Source organism: Scardinius erythrophthalmus (genome assembly GCF_964197995.2).
Source record: "Scardinius erythrophthalmus genome assembly, chromosome: 21".
In the NCBI taxonomy this organism is placed as follows: Eukaryota; Metazoa; Chordata; class Actinopteri; order Cypriniformes; family Leuciscidae; genus Scardinius; species Scardinius erythrophthalmus.
In genome coordinates, this window is record NC_138241.1 from 123264 (window position 1) to 136209 (window position 12946).

A 12946-nucleotide genomic window follows, 5' to 3' on the forward strand; every position below is an offset into this window, starting at 1 on the left:
CAGGCGACATGAGGTATGGAAGGTGTAACTGCAGTATGAGAAGAGAAATACAGTCTGTAACGCAAATCTTCTTATCTGAATGTTGGTAGAAAGTCCCAGTCTTTGCAATGTCCCAGCAGGCAATCAAGATAGGCAATCAGTTCAAATAATTCCACTGGTGTAATCCAACACAGGTAGCATAATCCAACACAGGAAAAGTATATCTCATCACAACTCTTGTTTCTCTTCTAAAGCTCCATTACAGAGTCCTCTGTGAGCTTCTCTGCAAACATCCTTAACCCAATGGGTTTCCACCTCTTTTTCCCCCCAACAAACCCCAAACCATCACCATGCTTCCCTCATTTCTCCCTCTATCCCTCCCAATATTTAAACCATTTCCTCCTTTTGTTGCCCTCTTGAGGCCAGGATGAACACTTTCATCCTTGTAACAGGGTAACTGTTACATACTTCCCCCCTCACTGGAAGAGTTTACCATACCATAAAAAGGTTTTAAATTTTGTACGTGAAATTTGTCAAAAACCAGAGGGGCATCCAGAAATGAAATTGAATAATTTACAGGACCCAACCGTTTACAAACTTTGGCTGGACCCTTCCATCTTGCTGCCAATTTTGCCATATGACCTTCCTCTGCCCTGGACAAAGGGTGAGCCCTAACCCATACCAGATCTCCTTCTTGAAAATCCTCCACTTTCCTCCTTTTGTTGTAGTTCCGCTTCTGTTTATGCTGAGCTCTTTCAACATTCTCCTTTACAGTTTCCACAAGCTGTCGTTGTTTCTCCAATAGCTCATAGGTAGGGCTGTCAGGTTGAGGTGGTGTTGGTATAGCTCTTTCAAGAGGTCCCTTGAGAGGACGCCCAAGAGCAATCTCTGCTGGAGTAAACCCCGTACTTTCTTGCCAAGCGGAGTTTATGGCAAATCTGAAATTTGGCAACCACCTGTCCCAGTGTCGATGGTGATCTTTTACATACGATGCCATCATCGTTTTCAAAGTACGGTTAATCCTCTCAGTCAAATTGGTCTGCGGGTGGTAAGCAGTGGTCAGCTTTTTAACTACTCCCCATTGTTGACATACTAGGGTGAGGAGACGAGATGTAAATTGAGCCCCTCGATCGGACACAAGGTAGGCAGGGGTACCCCAGCGAGTAAAGATCTCCTCAACCAAGATTCTTGCCACTTGTGGTGCTTTAGCTTTCCGCATTGGGAACATTTCCACCCACTTGGAGCAGTAGTCCACCACCACAAGCAGGTATTCATGTTGTTTAGTACTTCTGGGAAATGGTCCCATAAAATCTACACCCAGCATATGCCCAGGCTCCACCACTGGGGTTGACTGTAACTGCCCAGACAATTTAGTGACTGAGGGTTTGTATTGTTGGCATACTTGGCAGTCTCTACAATAATTCCAGACATCTTTGCGTATACTTGGCCAGTACACCACTTCTAGCAGCCGTAGGAGAGTTTTCATCCTTCCAAGATGCCCACTCAAAGGACTATCGTGAGCAAACTTCAAAATTTCCTCCCGGAAAGATGTCGGAATGACTAACTGAAACTTATGTCCCTGCTGCTGACTTGGCACACTACGGAATAAATATCCATTTTCATTGGTGTAATGTATTTTTGAAAGGTCACGGTCAATTTGAGATGTAACTTTGTCCATCATTTCTTTGACTTCATGGTCTTTCTGTTGTGCTTCAGCTAATCCATCCCAGTCAATCTGAAGGCTTGCATAATTATCCGACACTTTCGGGGCTCTGCATACAACAAGCATTGCTGGAGAAGTTATGTCATCCTTACTTCTGGACAAGGTATCAGGTACGATATTACATTGCCCTTTCCGATACTTTACCTCAAAGTCAAAACTCTGAAGCCGAATGGTCCATCGTGTTAGTCTGGAGGAAGGTTTTGGATGGTTGAAAACCCAAGATAGAGCTGCATGGTCGGTGATAACCTCAAAGCGTTGTCCTTCAAGGTAAGGTCGCCACTTTTCCACGGCCCAGATTACGGCGAGGCACTCCTTCTCAGAGACTGAGTATGCTCTTTCAGCACCATGTAGTAATCTGGACGCATATGCTACAACATGTTCCTCGCCTTCATACTCCTGGGTCAACACGGCTCCAAGACCCACTTGACTAGCATCAGTCTGAACTCTGAATGGTCTGTAGAATTCTGGAGGACTCAACACTGGAGCTATGGTAAGTGATTGCTTTATGTCGTCAAAAGATTTCTGACACTCTTCAGACCAGACCCACATGGCGCCCTTTCGCTTCAAGGCATGCAAAGGTGCGGCTCTCTCAGCGAAACCAGGGATGAATCGCTGATACCATCCAGCTAGGCCAAGAAATCTCTGTACATCTTTGAGTGACTGAGGGGTTGGGAACTCCCTCACAGCTCTCACCTTTTCTGGATCCGTCTTCACACCTTCAGCGGACACCACATGCCCCAAAAATACAAGGGATTTCTGAACCAGGTTGCATTTCTTGAGGTTAAGTGTTAAACCTGCTTTCTGAAGACATCTGAAAACTTGTGAGAGGTGTTCTAGATGTTCCTCTTCACCCTTAGAATAAACAACGATGTCGTCTATATAGACGAAACAACACTTCCCTTTTAAGTCTTTCAGCACAATCTCCATCAACCTTTGGAAAGAGGCAGCAGAGTTTTTCAGGCCAAAAGGAAGACGGAGGAATTCATAAAGCCCTGAAGATGTAACAAATGCTGTCTTGGGAATACTGACTGACTCCATATCCAGTTGCCAGTATCCACTTTTCAGATCCAAAGTGCTGAATACTTTGGCTCCATGCAGTGATTCTAAGATCTCTAGGATTTGAGGCATGGGGTAGCAGTCCAGGTAAGTCTTTGCATTTAGACCCCTGTAATCGATACAGAATCTTGTACTTCCATCTTTCTTTGGTACCAGCACTACAGGAGAGGCCCAAGGAGAGACAGATGGACGAATAATACCTTTAGTCAGCATGTCTTGAACTTCATGATCTGTAATCTGTTGTCTCTCTCTTGAAACCCGATATGGCCTTTTCCTGATGGGAACTTCATTATGTGTAATGATGGAATGCTTCACAATCTTAGTATGGCCAATGGCAATAGTGCATACAGTTGGCCATTCTCTCAGGACCCCTTGCAATGAAACCTTACTCTCGTTGGTGGTATCAGCTGCTTGCACAAGTTGATGGATCAACTGGTTAGTATCTACAGTGTCTGGAGGAATAGGTACAGCAAGGTAAAAGTTTAGATTAGGTGGGCAACCTGATTCTTTAGTAACAAATGGATGAACTTGATCATTTTCCTTTGAAGCTGTGGGTAGTATATACTGAGATCTAGAAAAATCCAAAATGATCCCCGAAAACATCAAAAAATCCATTCCTAAAATGAGAGGAAATGTCAAATCAGAATCCTTCATCACATATAAGGTGACTATAAACTTTTGTCCAAACACCTCACACTCCCAGTCTGAACGTCCTAACGCAGTCTGAACCTGTCCATTTGCTAGTAAAAACGTCTGTCCTCCACTGGATTTCCACTTCTGCTTAGATTCCAACTGCCTCCAACAGGACTCTTGGATCAAAGAAAATGTACTCCCAGTGTCGAGCATAGCATGGAAATAACGGCCCCGTAGAAGAATAGGCAGGGTAAGCATCCTCATCTCTTGTTTACTGGGCTGGGTAACAAATGGTTCAGACTGTATGGTATTAGTACTAGCCATTGATGACCGGATGGATGGACTTTGTACGTGCTGATTCTTCTTCCTTTGGGATTCAGAATTTATGCTGCTCCAATATTTTTTTGATTCCTCAAAGTCCCTTTCAATCTGGGTTCCAATCCTTACCAGCTCACTCACACTCTTCACGGTTCCTCGAAGCAAACTGGCTAGCCTTGGGTTGCAGTTCCTTAGGATAGCTTGGATGACTTCCTTTTCAGGCATGTCCCTCCTATATCTGAGACACAAAGCACGATACTGGAAGGCAAAGTCACGGATACTCTCTTGTACTCCTTGTTTCCTTTCTCTCAGCAATCTCGCAGCTTCCGCCTCATAGTCCTCAGTTAGGAACGACTTCAGAAAAACGTCTTTGAATTGATTCCAGGAACTCACATTTCTCCTCTCGGCTGCCCACCAGGCTTTTGCAGTTCCTTTTAACACAGAAGAGAGGGTAGCAAACAACTCTACCTCACAAAGAGGTCGTAGAGCTAAGTATTCTTCACATTTCTCAATATAGGAAATGGGATCATCAGCCTCATCTTCACCAAAACGAGGAAACTCAATATCAACAGGAGGACGGTGTGAGATGGATGCAGATGAAAATGGAGGATGACTTCTTTGCACATTGTAAGTTTTATTGGAGATACGAGAGACTGCAGGATTAGAAAGTGAACTTGGGTTTAGATGTATTGGAGTAGATGTCGAGGGTATACAAGCGTTGATCTTCCTATCCATCTGGATATCACGTCTAGCAAGACAATCAACCATTGATTTCCCCAGATCCTGTATGTCTAGCTCCAACGCCTTCTTGACCCTCTCACATGCTCTTTCAACACGATAGGACATTTTATCCTCTCCTGCTCTGCATCTACATTCTAATTGGTCACTGGTAACCCTCTCATTCACCTTCTGTATACAATTTGTCAACTGCTCTTCCAAGAAGACGACTCTTCTCCTAAGATTTTCCACCATATCTTGGTCACTTATCTCAGGTTCTGGTGGCGGTGGAAGAGGAAAGTTGATATCATCATCGTCGATTTCACATTTATCACTCTCTGCCTCAGGCTCTCCATCAGAATCTATATAGAGGCCACTGAATGTAGTAATAAGTTCTCTCACCGGCTCTCTTCTGGTTACGAATGGTCCGGCCGTGAAATCTGGATTAATCTCAAACTCCCCTTCTGTACCAGAACAGAGGTCAGCCATGGCAGAAGTGACTTTTTAATTAAACAACAACCTTCAAATGCCATTCCCCGTACGGGCCACCACTATGTAACTATCTCGCCTTTTTATTTCATAGACTATAAGTTACATAAAAGGGGGATTCACTTTTGCTTATAGTTGTGTTCAAATTAAATACGAGTCTCAATAAGGGAGTGAAAATGAATAGTATGTATTAAAAATGAATGCTACTGATAACAATAGACATACTGATGGAACCCAAAACAACATTTCATATAACCAAGCTCAATACTGTAAACAAACAAATAAACATATCAAACTCAAACCCAAAACACAAATAAACAAAACAGGCGACATGAGGTATGGAAGGTGTAACTGCAGTATGAGAAGAGAAATACAGTCTGTAACGCAAATCTTCTTATCTGAATGTTGGTAGAAAGTCCCAGTCTTTGCAATGTCCCAGCAGGCAATCAAGATAGGCAATCAGTTCAAATAATTCCACTGGTGTAATCCAACACAGGTAGCATAATCCAACACAGGAAAAGTATATCTCATCACAACTCTTGTTTCTCTTCTAAAGCTCCATTACAGAGTCCTCTGTGAGCTTCTCTGCAAACATCCTTAACCCAATGGGTTTCCACCTCTTTTTCCCCCCAACAAACCCCAAACCATCACCATGCTTCCCTCATTTCTCCCTCTATCTCTCCCAATATTTAAACCATTTCCTCCTTTTGTTGCCCTCTTGAGGCCAGGATGAACACTTTCATCCTTGTAACAGGGTAACTGTTACAACATGATCACGTCTGTCAGCCCTCAGGTGAAGCTGTCTACACCCTGTCACATGATCACGTCTGTCAGCCCTCAGGTGAAGCTGTCTACACCCTGTCACATGATCACGTCTGTCAGCCCTCAGGTGAAGCTGTCTACACCCTGTCACATGATCACGTCCGTCAGCCCTCAGGTGAAGCTGTCTACACCCTGTCACATGATCACGTCCGTCAGCCCTCAGCTGAAGCTGTCTACACCCTGTCACATGATCACGTCTGTCAGCCCTCAGGTGAAGCTGTCTACACCCTGTCACATGATCACGTCCGTCAGCCCTCAGGTGAAGCTGTCTACACCCTGTCACATGATCACGTCCGTCAGCCCTCAGGTGAAGCTGTCTACACCCTGTCACATGATCACGTCCGTCAGCCCTCAGGTGAAGCTGTCTACACCGTCACATGATCACGTCCGTCAGCCCTCAGGTGAAGCTGTCTACACCCTGTCACATGATCACGTCCGTCAGCCCTCAGGTGAAGCTGTCTACACCCTGTCACATGATCACGTCCGTCAGCCCTCAGCTGAAGCTGTCTACACCCTGTCACATGATCACGTCCCTCAGCTGAAGCTGTCTACACCCTGTCACATGATCACGTCCGTCAGCCCTCAGGTGAAGCTGTCTACACCCTGTCACATGATCACGTCCGTCAGCCCTCAGGTGAAGCGGTCTAGACCCTGTCACATGATCACGTCCGTCAGCCCTCAGGTGAAGCTGTCTACACCCTGTCACATGATCACGTCCGTCAGCCCTCAGGTGAAGCTGTCTACACCCTGTCACATGATCACGTCTGTCAGCCCTCAGGTGAAGCTGTCTACACCCTGTCACATGATCACGTCTGTCAGCCCTCAGGTAAAGCTGTCTACACCCGGTCACATGATCACGTCTGTCAGCCCTCAGGTGAAGCTGTCTACACCCTGTCACATGATCACGTCCGTCAGCCCTCAGCTGAAGCTGTCTACACCCTGTCACATGATCACGTCTGTCAGCCCTCAGGTGAAGCTGTCTACACCCTGTCACATGATCACGTCTGTCAGCCCTCAGGTGAAGCTGTCTACACCCTGTCACATGATCACGTCTGTCAGCCCTCAGGTGAAGCTGTCTACACCCTGTCACATGATCACGTCTGTCAGCCCTCAGGTGAAGCTGTCTACACCCAGTCACATGATCACGTCTGTCAGCCCTCAGGTGAAGCTGTCTACACCCTGTCACATGATCACGTCCGTCAGCCCTCAGGTGAAGCTGTCTACACCCTGTCACATGATCACGTCCGTCAGCCCTCAGCTGAAGCTGTCTACACCCTGTCACATGATCACGTCTGTCAGCCCTCAGGTGAAGCTGTCTACACCCTGTCACATGATCACGTCCGTCAGCCCTCAGGTGAAGCTGTCTACACCCTGTCACATGATCACGTCCGTCAGCCCTCAGGTGAATCTGTCTACACCCTGTCACATGATCACGTCCGTCAGCCCTCAGGTGAAGCTGTCTACACCCTGTCACATGATCACGTCCGTCAGCCCTCAGGTGAAGCTGTCTACACCCTGTCACATGATCACGTCCGTCAGCCCTCAGGTGAAGCTGTCTACACCCTGTCACATGATCACGTCCGTCAGCCCTCAGCTGAAGCTGTCTACACCCTGTCACATGATCACGTCTGTCAGCCCTCAGCTGAAGCTGTCTACACCCTGTCACATGATCACGTCCGTCAGCCCTCAGCTGAAGCTGTCTACACCCTGTCACATGATCACGTCCGTCAGCCCTCAGCTGAAGCTGTCTACACCCTGTCACATGATCACGTCCGTCAGCCCTCAGGTGAAGCTGTCTACACCCTGTCACATGATCACGTCCGTCAGCCCTCAGGTGAAGCTGTATACACCCTGTCACATGATCACGTCCGTCAGCCCCCAGGTGAAGCTGTCTACACCCTGTCACATGATCACGTCCGTCAGCCCTCAGGTGAAGCTGTCTACACCCTGTCACATGATCACGTCCGTCAGCCCTCAGGTGAAGCTGTCTACACCCTGTCACATGATCACGTCCGTCAGCCCTCAGGTGAAGCTGTCTACACCCTGTCACATGATCACGTCCGTTAGCCCTCAGGTGAAGGTCAGCCCTCAGGTGAAGCTGTCTACACCCTGTCACATGATCACGTCTGTCAGCCCTCAGGTGAAGCTGTCTACACCCTGTCACATGATCACGTCCGTCAGCCCTCAGGTGAAGCTGTCTACACCCTGTCACATGATCACGTCTGTCAGCCCTCAGCTGAAGCTGTCTACACCCTGTCACATGATCACGTCCGTCAGCCCTCAGCTGAAGCTGTCTACACCCTGTCACATGATCACGTCTGTCAGCCCTCAGGTGAAGATGTCTACACCCTGTCACATGATCACGTCTGTCAGCCCTCAGGTGAAGCTGTCTACACCCTGTCACATGATCACGTCTGTCAGCCCTCAGCTGAAGCTGTCTACACCGTCACATGATCACGTCTGTCAGCCCTCAGGTGAAGCTGTCTACACCCTGTCACATGATCACGTCCGTCAGCCCTCAGCTGAAGCTGTCTACACCCTGTCACATGATCACGTCCGTCAGCCCTCAGGTGAAGCTGTCTACACCCTGTCACATGATCACGTCCGTCAGCCCTCAGGTGAAGCTGTCTACACCCTGTCACATGATCACGTCCGTCAGCCCTCAGGTGAAGCTGTCTACACCCTGTCACATGATCACGTCCGTCAGCCCTCAGGTGAAGCTGTCTACACCCTGTCACATGATCACGTCCGTCAGCCCTCAGGTGAAGCTGTCTACACCCTGTCACATGATCACGTCCGTCAGCCCTCAGGTGAAGCTGTCTACACCCTGTCACATGATCACGTCCGTCAACCCTCAGGTGAAGCTGTCTACACCCTGTCACATGATCACGTCCGTCAGCCCTCAGGTGAAGCTGTCTACACCCTGTCACATGATCACGTCCGTCAGCCCTCAGGTGAAGCTGTCTACACCCTGTCACATGATCACGTCCGTCAGCCCTCAGGTGAAGCTGTCTACACCCTGTCACATGATCACGTCCGTCAGCCCTCAGGTGAAGCTGTCTACACCCTGTCACATGATCACGTCCGTCAGCCCTCAGGTGAAGCTGTCTACACCCTGTCACATGATCACGTCTGTCAGCCCTCAGGTGAAGCTGTCTACACCCTGTCACATGATCACGTCCGTCAGCCCTCAGGTGAAGCTGTCTACACCCTGTCACATGATCACGTCCGTCAGCCCTCAGGTGAAGCTGTCTACACCCTGTCACATGATCACGTCCGTCAGCCCTCAGGTGAAGCTGTCTACACCCTGTCACATGATCACGTCTTCCAGCCCTCAGGTGAAGCTGTCTACACCCTGTCACATGATCACGTCCGTCAGCCCTCAGGTGAAGCTGTCTACACCCTGTCACATGATCACGTCTGTCAGCCCTCAGGTGAAGCTGTCTACACCCTGTCACATGATCACGTCCGTCAGCCCTCAGGTGAAGCTGTCTACACCCTGTCACATGATCACGTCTGTCAGCCCTCAGGTGAAGCTGTCTACACCCTGTCACATGATCACGTCCGTCAGCCCTCAGGTGAAGCTGTCTACACCCTGTCACATGATCACGTCCGTCAGCCCTCAGGTGAAGCTGTCTACACCCTGTCACATGATCACGTCCGTCAGCCCTCAGGTGAAGCTGTCTACACCCTGTCACATGATCACGTCCGTCAGCCCTCAGCTGAAGCTGTCTACACCCTGTCACATGATCACGTCTGTCAGCCCTCAGCTGAAGCTGTCTACACCCTGTCACATGATCACGTCCGTCAGCCCTCAGGTGAAGCTGTCTACACCCTGTCACATGATCACGTCCGTCAGCCCTCAGGTGAAGCTGTCTACACCCTGTCACATGATCACGTCCGTCAGCCCTCAGGTGAAGCTGTCTACACCCTGTCACATGATCACGTCCGTCAACCCTCAGGTGAAGCTGTCTACACCCTGTCACATGATCACGTCCGTCAGCCCTCAGGTGAAGCTGTCTACACCCTGTCACATGATCACGTCCGTCAGCCCTCAGGTGAAGCTGTCTACACCCTGTCACATGATCACGTCCGTCAGCCCTCAGGTGAAGCTGTCTACACCCTGTCACATGATCACGTCCGTCAGCCCTCAGGTGAAGCTGTCTACACCCTGTCACATGATCACGTCCGTCAGCCCTCAGGGGAAGCTGTCTACACCGTCACATGATCACGTCCGTCAGCCCTCAGGTGAAGCTGTCTACACCCTGTCACATGATCACGTCTTCCAGCCCTCAGGTGAAGCTGTCTACACCCTGTCACATGATCACGTCCGTCAGCCCTCAGGTGAAGCTGTCTACACCCTGTCACATGATCACGTCTGTCAGCCCTCAGGTGAAGCTGTCTACACCCTGTCACATGATCACGTCCGTCAGCCCTCAGGTGAAGCTGTCTACACCCTGTCACATGATCACGTCTGTCAGCCCTCAGGTGAAGCTGTCTACACCCTGTCACATGATCACGTCCGTCAGCCCTCAGGTGAAGCTGTCTACACCCTGTCACATGATCACGTCCGTCAGCCCTCAGGTGAAGCTGTCTACACCCTGTCACATGATCACGTCCGTCAGCCCTCAGGTGAAGCTGTCTACACCCTGTCACATGATCACGTCCGTCAGCCCTCAGCTGAAGCTGTCTACACCCTGTCACATGATCACGTCTGTCAGCCCTCAGCTGAAGCTGTCTACACCCTGTCACATGATCACGTCCGTCAGCCCTCAGGTGAAGCTGTCTACACCCTGTCACATGATCACGTCCGTCAGCCCTCAGGTGAAGCTGTCTACACCCTGTCACATGATCACGTCCGTCAGCCCTCAGCTGAAGCTGTCTACACCCTGTCACATGATCACGTCCGTCAGCCCTCAGCTGAAGCTGTCTACACCCTGTCACATGATCACGTCCGTCAGCCCTCAGGTGAAGCTGTCTACACCCTGTCACATGATCACGTCCGTCAGCCCTCAGGTGAAGCTGTCTACACCCTGTCACATGATCACGTCCGTCAGCCCTCAGGTGAAGCTGTCTACACCCTGTCACATGATCACGTCCGTCAGCCCTCAGGTGAAGCTGTCTACACCCTGTCACATGATCACGTCCGTCAGCCCTCAGGTGAAGCTGTCTACACCCTGTCACATGATCACGTCCGTCAGCCCTCAGGTGAAGCTGTCTACACCCTGTCACATGATCACGTCCGTCAGCCCTCAGCTGAAGCTGTCTACACCCTGTCACATGATCACGTCTGTCAGCCCTCAGGTGCTGAGACTCACGCTCTGCTTGTCCTGCAGCTCCGCCACGATCTCCTGCTCCTCGATCCGGGCACTGAAGTGGCAGACGGCGGCGTCGGCCGGCAGCGGGAACACGAACACGGCCTCCAGCGCTCGATCCTCCTCGTTCACATACTGGAGACTGGAGCTGACGGAGACCCCGTGATCCCGAACCTGCAGCTGCACCGAGATGCTCTTCAGAGGCACTGAGACACACACACACACACACACACATCAGAAGATCTGCACAAACACACACACACACACACACACACATCAGAAGATCTGCACGCACACACACACACACACACACACACACACACACACACACACACACACACACACACACACACACACACACACCAGAAGATCTGCACAAACACACACACACACCACATGATCAGCACACACACACACACACACACACACCAGATGATCAGCACACACACACACACACCAGAAAATCTGCACGCACACACACACACACACACCAGAAGATCTGCACTAACTAGGGGTGTAACGGTACGCAAAAATCACGGTACGGTACGTACTTCGGTTTTAAAGTCACGGTTAGGTTTATTTTCGGTACAGTAAGGGAAAGAAATGCAAACATTAAACTGCAGGTTGTTTATTAATAAACTTTTTTTTAACAATTTTTAATAAAATATAATAAAATATATATAAAATAAAAAAAGAATAAGAAATAAAATACTGCTGCAAAGTTCTCCACTAAATAAAATACTCTCAGTCTCAAACCAATATCACATAATACATTTAATGAAAAATATACATAAATAACTATGATTACAGTGCAGCATTACCAATCCCAGCTTGATCATATCGATTAAAAAAATGACTATACCAGCAGAAGATCTGCACAAACACACACACACACTGCAGAAGATCAGCACAAACACACACACACACACACACTGCAGAAGATCTGCTGTGGTCAGGGGTAAACTGGGCCGGCCGTAGGGTGGCGCTGGTAGAACAGTGATAATGAGGAAGTGGAGAGTAAGAGTTTGTACCTGGCTCATTCTTCTCCGACACGAGACCGCAGCAGTTCACCATTCTGACTCTCTGAGGAACAAATCAGCTTTAATAAACATTATATTTCATGTGTCTGACTCGACATAACCTCTGTTATATTCCATATAATCTGCAGCAAGGTAAAAAGCCGCTGTGTAAAAGTGTGTATCAGTACAGAAATGTCGTAAACACACACGATTTAAAGAATAATAGTAAATCTTTACCATTTTAAAGGTACTACTGCTAACAGGAATAAAAAAGGTTCATAAAGAAGAGATTAAATCATTTTTCTTACAAAGTGAAAGTAAACAGGAATCAAGTCTTACTGCTTTTATAAATCCTCAGCGATCGACTCAGTCAGTAAATAAGATGAAAATAACTTCCTGACTGTCCGTGTAAAGATGTTTCGGGAAGTGTCGGATGACTCGCAGTGACTGGAACTGTATCAGGCAGCAGTTTTAGAGGCGAAGGCGCTCATCATCAGCAATGTTATGAACGACGCAATGACGCTGTGGGTCACGTGATAATGACAACACGCGAATGCGGTACACCCATGTTACATTCTTACTCCCCTACTCACTCATTCTAGAACGAAGTCATTTATTCAGGAAAAAGTACCAGCTCATGAGAGTATGAGATTCAGACGCAGCGGTTGTTGGTTGAAAGCACTGAACTGGTAATCTGACCATATGAAGCAAAACTGTGCAATCAGACGGCAGCTTTTGGATTGTAATTAACACAGTTGGTTCAGACCTGTTAAAAGCAACAATTTTAGCGAGTTAACCTGGATGGGTTGAGTTTTCAAATAACAGTCATGAATACATTAGACTTGGTAAAAATGCCAAAGCTGTATTGAATGCAA

At 48.4% G+C, this 12946-nt stretch overlaps 1 protein-coding gene across 4 annotated transcripts in view; it reads right to left on the reverse strand.

Annotated features, from left to right (window-relative positions):
• Window positions 1-12658, reverse strand: part of LOC308681394 (von Willebrand factor A domain-containing protein 5A-like) — a 40165-nt gene extending 27507 nt beyond the window's left edge. Inside the window, exons 1-3 of one of the 4 annotated variants that reach the window (XM_081350237.1) lie at window positions 12411-12658; window positions 12084-12135; window positions 11056-11258 (exon numbers count right to left, since the gene is read on the reverse strand). In XM_081350237.1, coding sequence (XP_081206363.1) covers window positions 11056-11258; window positions 12084-12126 — 246 coding nt within the window. In that variant the 5' untranslated portion in view covers window positions 12127-12135; window positions 12411-12658. Of the gene's footprint in view, window positions 1-11055; window positions 11259-12083; window positions 12136-12379 lie in introns of all 4 variants that reach the window. The other 3 variants (XM_081350239.1, XM_081350238.1, XM_081350240.1) reach the window with 3 other exon arrangements.
• Window positions 12659-12946: the final 288 nt, after the last annotated feature.